Consider the following 14,149-nt stretch of genomic DNA (forward strand, 5'->3'; position numbering starts at 1 on the left):
ACAGTAAATATTTGGATAAACAAGTATAAATTGAAAGGACCTGCAATAAAAACAATTTAAAAATAATGCTGGTTGTCTCAGGGAAGCATCTAGATCCCTGGTGAAAGAGGTGTTACCTGCTTTCATCTACTGAAAGCCATCCATCTTTTGTCAGTTTAGCTGTTCATCAGTGTTTCCAGGTCTTGGGTTATGCCCAGGTCAGAAATAGTGCTGATCCTGAGAAATATTTCTTTTGCCATCACTAGCATAGAATGCCCTTAGCCTTTCCTCTCCAACAGGGAATTCATAATTGTCTGCAGCTTTCACAGGTAAGCTGGAGCAGTTCAGTTTGCTCTGAGGGAGCTGGTCACTGGAGAAGGTCTGAAAGATTTGATTTTTTATGTTCCAGAGCTGCAGAAAGTATGCCAAATTTATGTTGCTTTCCAGTGAATTCTGAAATTATGGTGTTAGTTTAAAGCCCTGTTAAGTTGGTATTCAGATGTTTAAATCCCTGGAGATCATCTCAGCGATTAGGTTTAATGGGAAACTTTGAACTGAACTCAGAACTTAAACCTTTTGAGTTTTTGACCAGGATTATCCTGATGGAGGCTCTTGACTTTACAGTTTGCTTTATCTTGTGTGTGAAATCTATAGCTACAAGTTTTGATTGTAGGAGGTACCTATATCTCAGTCCTATGGCTGGAACTAACTCTAGCTTCTCTTTCAAGAGGCAATTTGGAGAGGAAATTTTATAATATATTGTATGTTTCATTTCAATTTCATAAATATCACCCAAACAATGTCAAGCTGTATTCTGAAAAGAGTATAAGAAAAAGGGTACTGTATTTTGGTATTTATTCTTTTCGTGGAAAATCATGCCTAAAAAATACTTTACCAAATATAAGCTCTAGTAACTTTCTTTTTTGTCAGAACTGTTAGCTGTAACAGAAGGTGTGTAGCACTGAGTCACCCTCAAGTGACCAGTAATTTACTAGCCAAATGTGCATCCCATCCCACAGCAGAGGTGGCTGAGGCCACATTGTCCTGTACTGTTCCTCTGCTGGCAGCATAGTTTTCTGCTCAACCAGTTGGGAGAAGCCATGCCCAGCTACTGGAGGAATAAGCAGGTCAGACCACAATCATCTTCTGTAGCATTTACCACCATGGATTATTGTTGCACTTCAAGAAGGGAATAAAAGCATTGTTGTTACCTACACAGTTTCATTTGGAGTTATAAATAGTAACACTGCATTTTAATATTTTGTATGTTAACGTTTTTCTATTTGACACCAGGATTTCAAATATCTCAGTATTATTTTCAAGTAAAAACTCCTTTTGATGAGTTCAAAATCTGTAACTGTACAGTATTACATTAACTTTAATATGCTTTGTGCTTTCCACAGAAATCCTATTCCATGCCAATTGGCATTGAGTTTCAGAGGAGATATGCAACTATTGTTCTAGACCTAGAACAACTGAACAAAGACTTAAATAAAGTTTTGCATAAAGTTCAACAGTACTGCTATGAGGTAAGATTTTGCTGGAATCTTTGTGTACGTGGTGGTTTTGCTCAACCTAAGTAGGAAACAGAATTTCCCGGGAATAGGGCATAAGTGGATGTCACTCAGAAATGAAACTATTGGTAGCTGTGCTGGATTCCTTCTCTGGAATTCGAGCTACCTTTGAGCAACACTTCTGATACTAGTGGCCTGTTCTTAAGTAGACATACATAAAGAAAAAACACTGTGTACTATACACACACAAACTGTCTTTGAAATCATCTCATTTCACACATCCACCACATGTAAAGAACATCTTCATTCTTAATTTCTCCCCTTCATTTCTCTGCAGCTTGCTCCTGACCAGGGCCTCCAGCCTGCTGACCAACCCACGGATCTGAGGCGCAGATGTGAAGAGGAGGCTCAGGAGGTCGTCAGACAAGCAAATACCTTGTCAACAGGACAGCTCTGTGTGGAGAGTGAAAATTTAACTGATCTTATCTCTAGACTTACAGCAATATTATTGCAAATTAAGGTAAAAAGTTTGCACCAAATAGTTTCTCCCATACAATGCATAGTATTAAAGCTCTGTCAATTTTTGTGCTGAACTGTGAGAACATTTTTGTTTTCTTCTTCTACAGTGTCTAGCAGAAGGAGGTGATCTGAATTCCTTTGAATTTAAATCACTAACAGATTCATTAAATGACATTAAGAATTCAATAGACTCCTCAAATATCAGGTATTACTTTTTGAATATTTAATTCTTAAGTACACACTTAGTGATAGTTCGTACTGTATTTTAGAGGTGAACATTGATTATAATTAAGGGGTTTAATCTGGAAACTTCTCCTTATAGGAAGGATCCCGTCTAAAAGGGGGGCTTCTTAAAGGGAATGTGAAATGAGCAGTTTTCTGTTTGAACCTATCAGTGAAGTAACATTTAAAAGTGCTAAATTGATGCAGCAACAGCTAGACTTTCTTGTTCTTTCGTCATTTATGACAACTAAAAACTTATTTTAGAACATTGTCAGATTTTGAAATCCCACTAGTAGTACAGGTTTTTAAACCAGAGAACAGTACAATTTCAGTATTCTTTTAGCATACTCAACCTCTTGTCTGTAAATATCAAAAGGTGGCATGTGAGATAATTAGAGGTTCTGAGCAGCTTCCTTTGGCAAGATTTTAAGCCAAGAAACAGAAAAGAAGCCATATTGTGCCAGATCAAAGGCCAATCTAGTCTAGATGGGCCATTTTTCAACAGTTGTCCCAAGCAGCTGCCTGAGGAGGCATCATAAAAATGGCAAGAATGTGGTAGCAAGAGCATAGTGATACTGGTCTGGAGTACCCTGCAGCCTCCAGCAATTTGTGACCAGCATTTTATGCTGCTAAATTATGTCATTTAGAAAATAAACCTAAATGCTAAGTATTTTTTATATCCTTATTATTTGTATTGCTACATACAATAATGGGATGCTGTTCACATGAATTTTTAAATTTTAAATTCTTTTTCCAAAGATAGTAGGATGGCCTTTTGATTTCAATATAATTATTGAGAAATGCTGTTTTATAGCATTTTTCATTAGGAAAAACAAAACCAAACCTCAAACATTAGTGAAACTTCTTTATAATGAACTCTGCAAATTGCATATTGGAATTGATTCAAGTAAAGGTTGATGAACCCAGCAAAGAAAGTGATGATGTTTCCATTTCATGGTACTTATTTTGGCCATTTTAGCATCGCTTCATAATATTTTAATTTCACTAACTCTGGTCATGTTAAAACCTTACTTTAAGTGCCCAAGTCAATGACACTTGATTTCTTGCAGCTGTTTGTGCAAGTTGTGTTTTCCCATATTTCTCTGTCAAGTTGCATTTGTATGTACTGCTCTCCAATTCATATGAATTTTTGTACTGACTAGGTTCACATTTGATTTTTCCCTGGAGAGATAGTCAGACATAACTCTTACATATGGGGTTTAACATTTCTTTCTTTCCTTCTTTTTTTCTCCCCATAGTTGTTTTCAGAATAACGTTGAGATCCATGTTGCACATATTCAGAGTGGTCTGAGCCAGATGGGAAACTTACATGCTTTTGCAGCTAATAACACCAACAGAGACTGAAAGCTTTCTTTCAAGCGTACAGCAAGTAGTTCTGGAAAATCCTCTTCCTTTCTATAGGCTTCACCAAATACCCTAACTGCCAGAAGATAAGAGAAGAGAAAACCTCTCAGAAAGGATCCTTTTAAATATATTATATCCGCTTCTTAAGGAAACCAGCATTACTGGCCAGCGTTATGTTAGACTTCTCCATTTGTTATTCACATGCAGTAGTTTTGCTAACTGGTAATCTCTTAGTAATTGCATTGATTATAGTAAACTTGAAAGCATACTTTCATATCATTTGAACTTAGTTTTTAAAAGTTCAGATTAATTCTGCACACCTCTTGCTGTTGGATCTCCTGGTATGTTAGAAGTGCCGAAGAGGAAATGGCTCGAGTTAGTAGCCACATGGCAGGTCTTTGTTGTGTAAAGCTACACCTCTGTGTAGCTCGTCAGAGCTGCCAGGTCAGCCCTTGGGAAGCCCAAGTGTTCCTGATCTAAGGAAGCAGCAGCAGGATACAGCCAGCAAACATAAGCTGTAAACTGGAGGATGTTGGGCAGGTGTATTGATCAGTCAATGTCTTGTTGGAACTCTTAATTTATCATAACTTATAGAAGGAGTCTTATGAAGGAATATAAAAATGTAACTTTTGACTTTCCAGAAAGAGATTGGTTATGACTTTTTCCCTTCACACAGGGCAAAAGAAGTGCTTTAGGTGGTATTTTATATAAGTAACTGGTTAAATGTATTGTTTTTCCAAAATCTTGTTTGTTTTGCACAAGTTTTAAATTAGATTACTGGTTATTCAACAATACCCATCATATATAAATATGAAGATTTTTATAATTAAAGATAACCAGTGAAGTAAACTGCAAAAATAAGAAGTGATAACCTGCCTATACCTTTTGGAATGTTAATCTTGTAAAAAGTGTGTATTGGTTTGTTTAAATAGTCTTGTAAAGCTTCTGTGTAATGAATTGTTTCCAGATATGGATTTTCAGAGATAGCTGTAGAGATGTTTTTGATTCTTTTAGATGCCTCATTAAATAAGGTCTTTTATATGTTAATGTATAAAGAATATGTAAACAGGATTATTTTCAATTTTAAAATTTTGTATAGTTTAAAGATGCTTCTGTATTCTGTGTTCGTATTGTGCCACTGCAAAACTTTAGTGCAGAGTTTATATTTAGCTAAATTTGTTCTGTTAATTAAGAGAAATGCATAAATCTTTTATTCTCAATGAAATTTGTAACTGAATAAATTGACCTATGAGAGTTGATATATTTCACAAAAATGCAAAATTTTTTGCAGATGGTCTCAGGTCATTTTTTTAAGAGAAGCTAATTGCTGAAAATGAAATGTTATGAGGATGAGGTAAGTAGCTGTTTTAAAAGATATTTAAACATTTTACAAGGGGTACTATAAAACATTGTTAAACAGTAATTTAGGTGAGTTACCCAGGAAAACTTACCTCTCATCATGCAATAGAACATCATAGTTCCTGCAATTGCTTTTGTAATGATGTCACTCGTTATTTTGTGATGTTACCATCTGCCTGATAAAGACAGAAAGGGGTCCTCTGCCACCACCCTTTTCATGTAAACAGAGAAAGGTTCCAAAGCCTAATTTCAGGTACATACGTTTAGTGAGACAGGAAGTAATCTGCTCCACAGCTAACTCAGGAGAAAGGAACCCTTGCACCTCTGTATTCACAAGCCTGCTGTTCTGTGCACACCTCTGCTCTGATCCCATCCTCTGTTGGGTCTCAAGCTCAGCACGTGCACAGAATGCTTCTGAGGAGCAGGACTTCCCAGTACAAAACACCAGGAGAGTAATTTAGCCCTGTTGATAGCAAACATCCCAAACTGAGGAGACAAGTTGTAGACACTAGTAGATACCAGAGGATCTGGGAACCTGCTTTTCATGACAACCTTTTATCCCTGCTGGACACAGAATACATTGCAATAACCACCACACTCCAATCTCAATGATTCCTTAGGTATGATGGTGTTTACATGTGGATACTTAAATTTGCTCTCCAGCATGTTTTCTGTTGATGTAGTTTTTTTTAATTATTGCAGGGTAATAGAATGATCTGTCATTTGTGATAAGCCATGTATTTTTATGTGTCATTTGTCCCACTCGTGTAGACAATGTGAATACACACATCTTTTCTTTGTTTTGAAAGGCTGCATTTCTCCTTTGGTACTGATGTGTTTGGTCAGACGTAAGGTTGGATTTTGGTGACAGTTACAAATACAACTGCTTTTGCTGAGTGTGCCCCAAGCAATGCAAGAGTCTCAAGAGCTCACTGCAGCTACTGTACCTGAAGTCTGCAGAAGCAGAACAAGTTACTTTGATTTATTATAATCAGTAAACTTGAATTAACCCTGAGCTCCCAAGAAACCATGGTCTCATTTTCTGTCTCTACCTGCAAGTGCTTCTCTTCTGAGGTTTTCCTGATCCCCAGCATAGCACCCAGGTCCACTTGGGACAGATGGTGTCTGAGGTAGGTTGGTTGGTTTTTGGTTCGTGTTTTTTTCAAGGATAGCTGAGGTTTTTTTGATGGACAATACTAATCAGCAACCCTGCCGTGCCACTTCACTTTGCAAGCTTGCAGCCCAACCAGTGTTCAGCTGTGCCAGATGTCACAAGGACAGGTATGTTATGCGGTGGCACTGAGTGATTTTATGCATTGGTAACCTTATTCTCTGGGGCATGATTCCTGATATAGGGTATTTCTGTCACCACTATATGGTTTTTTTCCTGTGGTTCTTGCATTCGGGTGCAACTTGTTCTTCTAGGCTCTGAAGTACTATTTTGTAAGCAGGAAGAATTGCCCTTATCCTCAGAATATGTACAGAGTAATGTATCCTTCCTCAATTGAATTAGAGGAGAGACTTCTGTTACTGATTTTGCCGTTCTCAGTGCAGAGCCATTGAGCCCACGACAGATCATGTGAACAGCTTCTGTGTAATCCCTGCCTAGAGCTAAAGCACCCTTACAATGTCCACAAAATACTCCCATTTCTCTTAGTTTAACATTAACCTTGGCTTAAGTGGCAGACTGGAGGTTTTTGTCTGAGCACTTGAGATTTGGGGGGTTTGTATTGCTTAGGCCAGACATTTCCATTTTCACTTAGGGATGGGGGTGTTTGTGTAGGGCAGATTTAAGACAAATACTGACTGAGAAGGTTTAAGGCAGTTTCTGTAACCTGTCCTTCAGGCCTCTTAGGTCTCTTGTCAACATCTAAACTGCAGCTGTAGCTCTCCAGGACCTGGGAAGAGAACCTGCAGCTGGGATATCTACCACTTCTCTACCCCACCGTCAGCCAAGGTAAGAAACCTTGCCCCTGCACCAGGTACACACACAAGCAGATCAAAAATGTAAGCCTTTATTTTCCTCGGTCAAAAAACCCCGACAGACCATCACTGTTTTCTAAGACCAGCCCCCAGCCCCAAAACACAGTGGATTTGGGTTAGCTTTTTGGCTAAAGAAGGTTAAATAGATATACTAAACATGATAAAAGAAAGTTTTAAATACAGTGTAAAAAGATGCCCTCAGCTGATGGAGCCGACCCGTATCTTTCTTAAATAAATAGGTACAATCAGTTAGTACCGGATAAAGTGCAACAGTGGCAGAGCAGCAGCGGTGAGGTAGCGCGGTGTGTGACTGCTCCCCGCCCGATCAGCGCACCGCGGGACGGGGTCCGGCGGGAGGGCTTGGCAGCGCGGCCGGGACTGCGCCTTTGACCTGTCCCCGCCCGGGCCGCGTCCCGCCGCGGCGGCGCTCAGAGGGCTCGGAAGGCGCCGAGCGCGTTCTCCTCCCACTCGGAGCCCGACTCCGAGTAGCCGCTGGTGTCCTCGGCGTCCGACACGGGCGAGTACTGCCCGCAGAAGGCGCGGGCCGGCGGGAAGGGGCCGGCGGCGCTCCCCGCGAACGGGGCGAGCTCGGCCCCGCCGGGCTGGCCGGGCGGAAAGCCCTCGAAGCCGGTGCCGGGGGGTAAAGCGGGGGCCGGCGGCCACGCGTAGGGAGCCGAGCCGTCCTCCGTCCGGGCCGCCGCGGAGAGGGCGCAGCGGGGCCGCTCCGGGGCGCGCAGCGCGGCGAAGCGGGGCGGGCGCGGGCAGCCCGGCGGCGGCGCGGCGGGGCCGGGGCGGGGCGGGCCCCGCTGGCGGCGGGACTTGGCGCGGCGGTTCTGGAACCAGACCTGGGGAGAGAGGGCGGCGGTGAGCGCGGCGGGGCGGTCCCGGCGCGGCGGGCGCGGCGCAGCCGGCGCCCCTCACCTGGATGCGCGACTCGGGGATCTGCGTGGCGTCGGCCAGTTTCTCCCGCAGGTAGATGTCGGGGTACATGGTGTCCTGGAAAACCAGCTCCAGCGTCTCCAGCTGCGCCGCCGTGAAGCTGGTCCGTTTCCGACGCTGCGAGGCCGCCGGCGCCCCCTCCGACGGCTCCGCCGGGGGAAGCGCTCTGAGGGCGGGCGAGGCCGGGCCGGACCCGCCGCCCCCCGCCCACCTGCCCGCGGGGAAGGCGGGCGGCTCCGCCGGGGGCTCCCCGAAGCGCAGCGTGGCCATGGCAGCGGCGAGGAGGGGGCCCGGACGGCCCGCCGCGCTTTATAGCCGGGGAGGGGGCTCGGCAGGGGCGGGGGTTCGAGGGGGCGGCACGGCCCCGCGGGGAAGGTGAGCTCCGGGCACCCCGCCGGGCCCCGCGCCCCAGGCTGCCGGTGGGGTGCCCGACTGCGGCGGCCCCTGCCTTGCGCAGCCCAGAGGACTCAGCGATGCCCTAATCGTGACTGACAGGGGTGGGTGATGGCTGGCAGCTCTCGACTCCCCGCCCGAAACATGGACAGCGGGAGGGAGAGGGAGCGGGCTTTGCATCCTCACGCAAAATAACTGAGTGTTGGGAGCTTGGCACCCCGGAGAGGACCCAGAGCAGCGGCTGAGTTATTTCTGATACAACATCTGGGCTGATAGAGTTATGGAGTTCGCTCCCTCCAGCTGTTGGTGTGAAGGTAGATGTTCTCAAGCAGCTGACTGCTTTGGCAAGTAATGGTTCGTGCATGGTGTGAGACATAAAGCAAACAGAAGTTATCTCTTCCCGTGGCCGCGACTGCTCCACTTGCAGTGCTTCGCTGCCAAGCTGTGCGGGTGGTGTACAGCTTCCTGCTGTGCCTGCTGCTGCAAAAACATCTCTTTCATGTTAAGATGCAAGTTAAATGCACCTGGAGAGCACAGCAGCTCAGACAGGGCAGAGGCAGACATTGTTGTCATCACCTTTTCCACCACTTGCTAATGCCTTTACATATCACGCTTGCATATCCCGTGTGCTTCTGCCATAACATTCCCAGATGGGGAGGTCTCGTGCTGAAATGCTTGCCTGCACACCCCAGCAACACCAAGGCTCTTAAAATGGTTTGTCCTCATTTCACTTTTTACAATTGTCTCCCAAGAAAAGTTACTTTGTATGGAAAAACATGTTAAAACTGTTAAAAGCTGGTTTTGGAAGTTTTGTTCCTAAAACATTTGTACCTTTCTGCTTTTACATGTGCAGCAGTCCAGGTGCTCTCATGACTGAAATTTCTAGGTTGTTCCCAAAATCATGGGCTGCGGCCTGCAGACAGCAGTCAGAGACATGGGACTTGTACAATGTTCTCAATTAGCAGTGTAACGAGAGGGCACGGTGGTGAGAAAGTGCACAGGTGAGTAGTGATCCAGAAAGCACAGACAGTATTATTTAAGGGTTTTAGTGAAAAACTCATGGAGGGTTGAATCACTCTGCAGATTCTGTGCAGATTTAGAAGATGCCACAGGTGGCAGCAAAAGAGAATTATCCCAGATTATATTTACGTGATGAATGTTTTATTGTATTTTACATCAAATAATAGTCCTGAAAAACATAGCAGAGGTTTCTTTTCCAAAGGATTTAACCCTGCTTGGAATTCTGGGATAACTGGAATAATGGAATTATGCTATTATAAGAATATAGTTTCTAGGATTTGGTTAGGTTTGATTAAGTCTGCCAGACAGAGAGAGCAGGTTTTTGAGGAAATGTGTTTTTTCACACACATACATGTGTTTTGCTTTCAGCAGCAGCCCAGGCTTAAGGAGCTGCCAGCACCACAGGCCCCCCACTGTTCTCCTCTGTCCTGATTGCCCTCCCTTTAGCTGAGCATGTGTCAGTCCACACAGCGTGATCAGAGAATTAACCAAAGTTAAATTAACTGTACAGTAACAACAGTTGGGGTTTGTTGGTTGGGTATTTTTCAATCCAGATCTGGGATTCCTACCTGTGGGTTACCAATACCCACAGGGGGCTGTACAAGCAAGAGGACACTGCCAGACGGAGCAGGAGGGAAATGAGGGGATCCCATCTGGGGTGCTTACAGGACTGCCCGACCTGGATCAGATTCTGAGCTAGCAGAGAACAAAACTGAGACAGACTGCCCAGGAGCATGGTGGTTTTCAGTGTCAGACTTCCCATTAAGACAACTATCAATGTATGTTGAACAGATGCTTAGGAAAGAGTGAGTGCTGGGAGCTAATAGACCTGTTCCCAACTCATAAATCTGGAAATGGGCTGACTCTTTGATCTCAGACTGCTGTGACATCCTTCAGGCCAAAAGCCTCCTCAGTTCCCTTGCCCTTTATGGTTCCAGAGGTGTTCCAATATCTGTCTTGTACAGCAGCTGACACGCTTCCAGTGGTGAGGAAAAGAACCCTGAGGCTTCCCAGGCCTGAAAACTTTCATTGGGAGACACAGATGTAACAATAATAGACTTTTTAAAGGTCTACATTGTTACAATGGAAGTAAAATAACTTCCACACACTACATTTTGTGGCATTCCCTCCTGTCCATGGATGCAGTGTGACCGGTGGCTCTGCCGTGTGGAATCGGAAACCCTGTGTCACTGAAGTGTGGGCAAAACGGTCGGTGCCCTTGGTGCAGCCCAGGATTACACACACAGGCCCCAGGGTGTGGGCTTCACACTCAGTCTCTTCATTACCTGGCTGCAGACAATTGTATTTTCTAGCAGACATCCCTGTGAGTGGATGAGACTGCTGTGAGCAGGTCAGGCTGTGCTGCCTGTCTGCAGGTGCTGACTTCTGTTTACTTCTAGTCTGCCTCAGTTTCCCTGTCTGGTCTGGCTGGCTACTACCAGCATATTCGTATATCTTGGTGATGAGTTCTTTTCTGCTTACCAGTGGTATGTGCTTTTGCAAAAACAAAGCAATTCTGGAGCGAGACCAGAACCCAGGAATCATATTTTCCCTTTCCTATTGCTCAGGGCATCACACAATAATTTTGTCCATGGGATCCTCATGGCCACTCTTCTGTACTGGCTTGGTTTGAAACAGATCTAAGGTTGAATAAAAGCAAGGGGGACAGTACTGATTGTAAAGGAGTGTGCTGTTAGGTGGACATCAGAGCAGGAGGCTTCTGCCTCCTCCCAGGCAAGCAGGACGGCATGAAAGACATCTCCTTGTTTCCTTCTGGCAGTTCTCTCCCCTCCCAATGCCAGCATACTTCTCCACAGCTCCCACAGAGTATTATCCCACTGATGTCTTAAAAGCTGTGCTGGTGAGGTAGTGCATTGTGCCTCCTGCAGCAAGGAAACAGTGCTGTGCCTGGATTCAGCAACTACTTTCCCTGACAAGTAGTTTTCCATCCTGCTGTTTCCCTTGCAGTCTGACAAGGAAGTTTCTGATGCCTTGTAGGTGCCAGCATCTGCATGGAGTCATACCCAGGTAAGGGCTGGAAGCATTCAGAAGACATTCAATTTTGTCCCTTCTTGTTTTGCAGACTTGCTTTTATTTGTGTCCCACCAATGCACAAAGGGGGATTTTGTGTCTTCCCTCAAGAAACAGAAGCTGTGAGAGAAGTCCAGAAATGGCTTGCTTTTTGAAATTAAGATGGCTAAAACTGAGAGAGCTATCTCTAAGGGAAAAGCAGACTGCCTTGTGTTGATATCAAAAATTACATGCTGCTTCAGAAGCTGTTTACATTGATCTACACTCTATTTGTCAGGAGAGAAACTTCTTGTGCTTTTGTGCTGGGAGTGCCTCAGCACTGAGGAATCTGTGCCAAGAGGGTTCGCAATACAAAATGTGCCTGTACCTGCAATAAAATGGTTTTAAGCTTCATCTGGAGAACACGCTCTCACATTACTGCCGCCAGCTCTGAGCATCCAGCAAGGGTAAGACAGGCTGTGAAACACCAAGACTGCGGAGAAGCAGGGGGAGATGGGCCCTGTGGTGACTTTTTGGCTAACTGGCTCTTCAGCCTTTTGCATGTCAAGCTGGGGAGGCTTGGTGATACAAGGCTCTTAGGCTCTTGGTGATACAGTCATCTTTTAAATTTGCAGTTTAAGATCCTGCCTTATGTAACTTGAGGAACTGGAGCTTGGGAAGCATCCCAGAATGCATGGCAAGAGTAGGCAGCAGTGTGACACACTCTGTCATGTCACACAAAGTCGTGGCTTTGCTGACAAGACAAACACACCCCTTTAAATAACTATCATGCGAGCAGTCCTGCTGCTCAGTCCTGGAGGGAATGGGACACCAGGGGTTTTGCCATGCAGTGATTTGCAACCAGCTGTGCAGCCTTGGCTGTGTTCAAACTCCTCTGGCTTGTCAGGTGTCACATCACCCTGTTCCTTCTAGGACTCTACAGGGACACAATTTGTGCACAGTCTTTTGTCATTCCAGGAAGGTTTATTGTTCTTTTCTTTTTTGTGGCTGTCTTCAACATGAATTCTCTGGTCACTAAACCTGAGACTGAGGCTTTTAGAAGTGGAGATTTAGCAGTCTCTTGTCAACCTGACTAAATTTGCAAAGGTTTGGTATCCTGGAGATCTCAATTTCTACATCAGTTTTAATTGAAATTGGCCAAAAAGTTCAAATCTTATCACAGAATCATATAAAGGTTTGAGTTGGGAAGGCCCTTAAAGATCATCTAGTTCCAACCCCACAGCCACAAGCAGGGACACCTTCCACCAGACCAGATTGCTCGGGGCCCCATCCAGTCTGGCCTTGAACACTTCCAGGTTGGGTCATCCACAACTTCCCCAGGCAACCTGTGCCAGGGCCTCACCACCCTCACAGCAAAGAATTTCTTCCTAGTATCTAATCTAAATCTACTCTCAGTTTGAAGCCGTTTACCCTTGTCCTGTCATGACATGCCCTTGTAAAAAGTCCCTCACCATGTATTCGGAGACTGGCCAAAGAAAGGGACAGTGGTCACACAAACCTGATTTCATTAATTTAGAGAAAGTTTAAGAAAAATAAAAGCGCATTTTTGCTGTTAAGACTTAAGTTTAAGATATCCCTGGATAGCTTGTCCCTGAAGAAGCAATCCCTGGATAATTATCTCACTAATTAAATTACTTGTAGTCCAGACACATTTTTATGGTTGCATATATAACTACATTTGCTCCAGAGTTTCTGCTGGCAAGAAAATACCATATAATTTCCAGCTTCTCTAGCAGGGCCATGATACCAAAAATTGTTAATGCATGCCAGGCTTAGATTTTGAGTTTTTTTCATTCTGCCTAAAAGGAAATCTTTATATGAATACTTAATTTCCCTTTGATTGCTTCTAGTCATTGTGACAAAGCTCTTTACAACCTCCAAATGCTTTTAGAGGTTTATCAGTTCTTCCAAATGACACAAGATCTATATATTGAGGCCCATCTAGGCTGTTAGGTAGAGTTCTGAGATCTTACAATGATGTCATGTTTTTAATTTAGAGTGGTCATTTTCCTAGTCCTCACAGCTTTAACAAGGAAGAGCTTGAGCAGGGTGGGCTTTGTATCGTCCTCACTCTGGCATGGTTTGCAGATGCCTTGAAATATATTCTTGAAAGGCCTAAGCTGCCTGTCCATTGTGGATATTCAGCTGTGTCCCTGAGAGCCCCTCCTTGCCAGAGTCCTCTGCAGGGAAGAGGGGGCTTGCCGTGCAGGTCAGCCCAGGGAGCATGTTCACCTCCAGCAGGGACACAGTGAGGTGGATACAGCCAGTGCCTTACTGCAAGGTCAGAAATGGGACTTGGCCATTTGCTCCAGGCCGTCCCCCTGGGCAGTGGCTGCCTGGGTGCTGGGGGGTGAAAGGGAGATGGTGCTGTCACAGTGTCCTGAGTGTGACCTGTGACCAAGGGGCTGGGTTGAATGCCTGTCAGCGCTTTTGTACTGATGGGGGTAAAAAAGGTACTTTGGGCCATCTCCAGTGTGATGGAGCCCACGGTATTGGGGAACCAGAACGATGTCAGAGCCTGGTGATATCAATCCCCAGCACAGCTTATTTCAGATCACCAGGCTTGTCCAGCAGCTCTTTGCACAGATAGAGGGTTAAAATAAATGCAGTGTGACAAGAGGTTGTGTTCTCTCTGAATGATGCCTGCCTTGCTTGGCTCAGGCCTGATTACCTCTATATATGCACGATTTATTTTCCTTTGAAAATTCAGCTGCCATGTCTCCTTGGCTTTGGCCATGAGGAACTAATAGTATCTTGTGACTTTAGCCCTGTGCTTAGGAGGGGGATGTGACTTGGTGGGGTGAGCGATTTCCTGAGAGGTGTGA

At 44.7% G+C, this 14,149-nt stretch overlaps 2 protein-coding genes across 3 annotated transcripts in view; one reads left to right on the forward strand and one right to left on the reverse strand.

Annotated features, from left to right (window-relative positions):
• Positions 1-4,858, forward strand: part of LIN9 (lin-9 DREAM MuvB core complex component) — a 38,276-nt gene extending 33,418 nt beyond the window's left edge. For both annotated transcript variants that reach the window (XM_066178158.1, XM_066178160.1), the window contains 4 exons: positions 1,383-1,508; positions 1,831-2,013; positions 2,120-2,217; positions 3,494-4,858. In XM_066178158.1, the coding sequence (XP_066034255.1) occupies positions 1,383-1,508; positions 1,831-2,013; positions 2,120-2,217; positions 3,494-3,599 (513 nt within the window). In that variant the 3' untranslated portion in view covers positions 3,600-4,858. The remainder of the gene's footprint in view (positions 1-1,382; positions 1,509-1,830; positions 2,014-2,119; positions 2,218-3,493) is intronic.
• A 2,451-nt stretch (positions 4,859-7,309) lies between these two features.
• Positions 7,310-8,150, reverse strand: MIXL1 (Mix paired-like homeobox). Its single transcript, XM_066180381.1, has 2 exons — positions 7,863-8,150; positions 7,310-7,786 (listed from the first exon to the last, which is right to left on the reverse strand). Exons 1-2 carry the CDS (start codon positions 8,148-8,150, stop codon positions 7,370-7,372), a joined length of 705 nt encoding a protein of 234 aa, XP_066036478.1. The 3' UTR covers positions 7,310-7,369.
• Between the last annotated feature and the right edge of the window lie 5,999 nt (positions 8,151-14,149).

The sequence above is a fragment of the Chamaea fasciata genome, unplaced genomic scaffold (assembly GCF_029207755.1).
Source record: "Chamaea fasciata isolate MVZ Bird 193981 ecotype frontalis unplaced genomic scaffold, bChaFas1.0.hap1 SCAF_3, whole genome shotgun sequence".
In the NCBI taxonomy this organism is placed as follows: domain Eukaryota; kingdom Metazoa; phylum Chordata; class Aves; order Passeriformes; family Sylviidae; genus Chamaea; species Chamaea fasciata.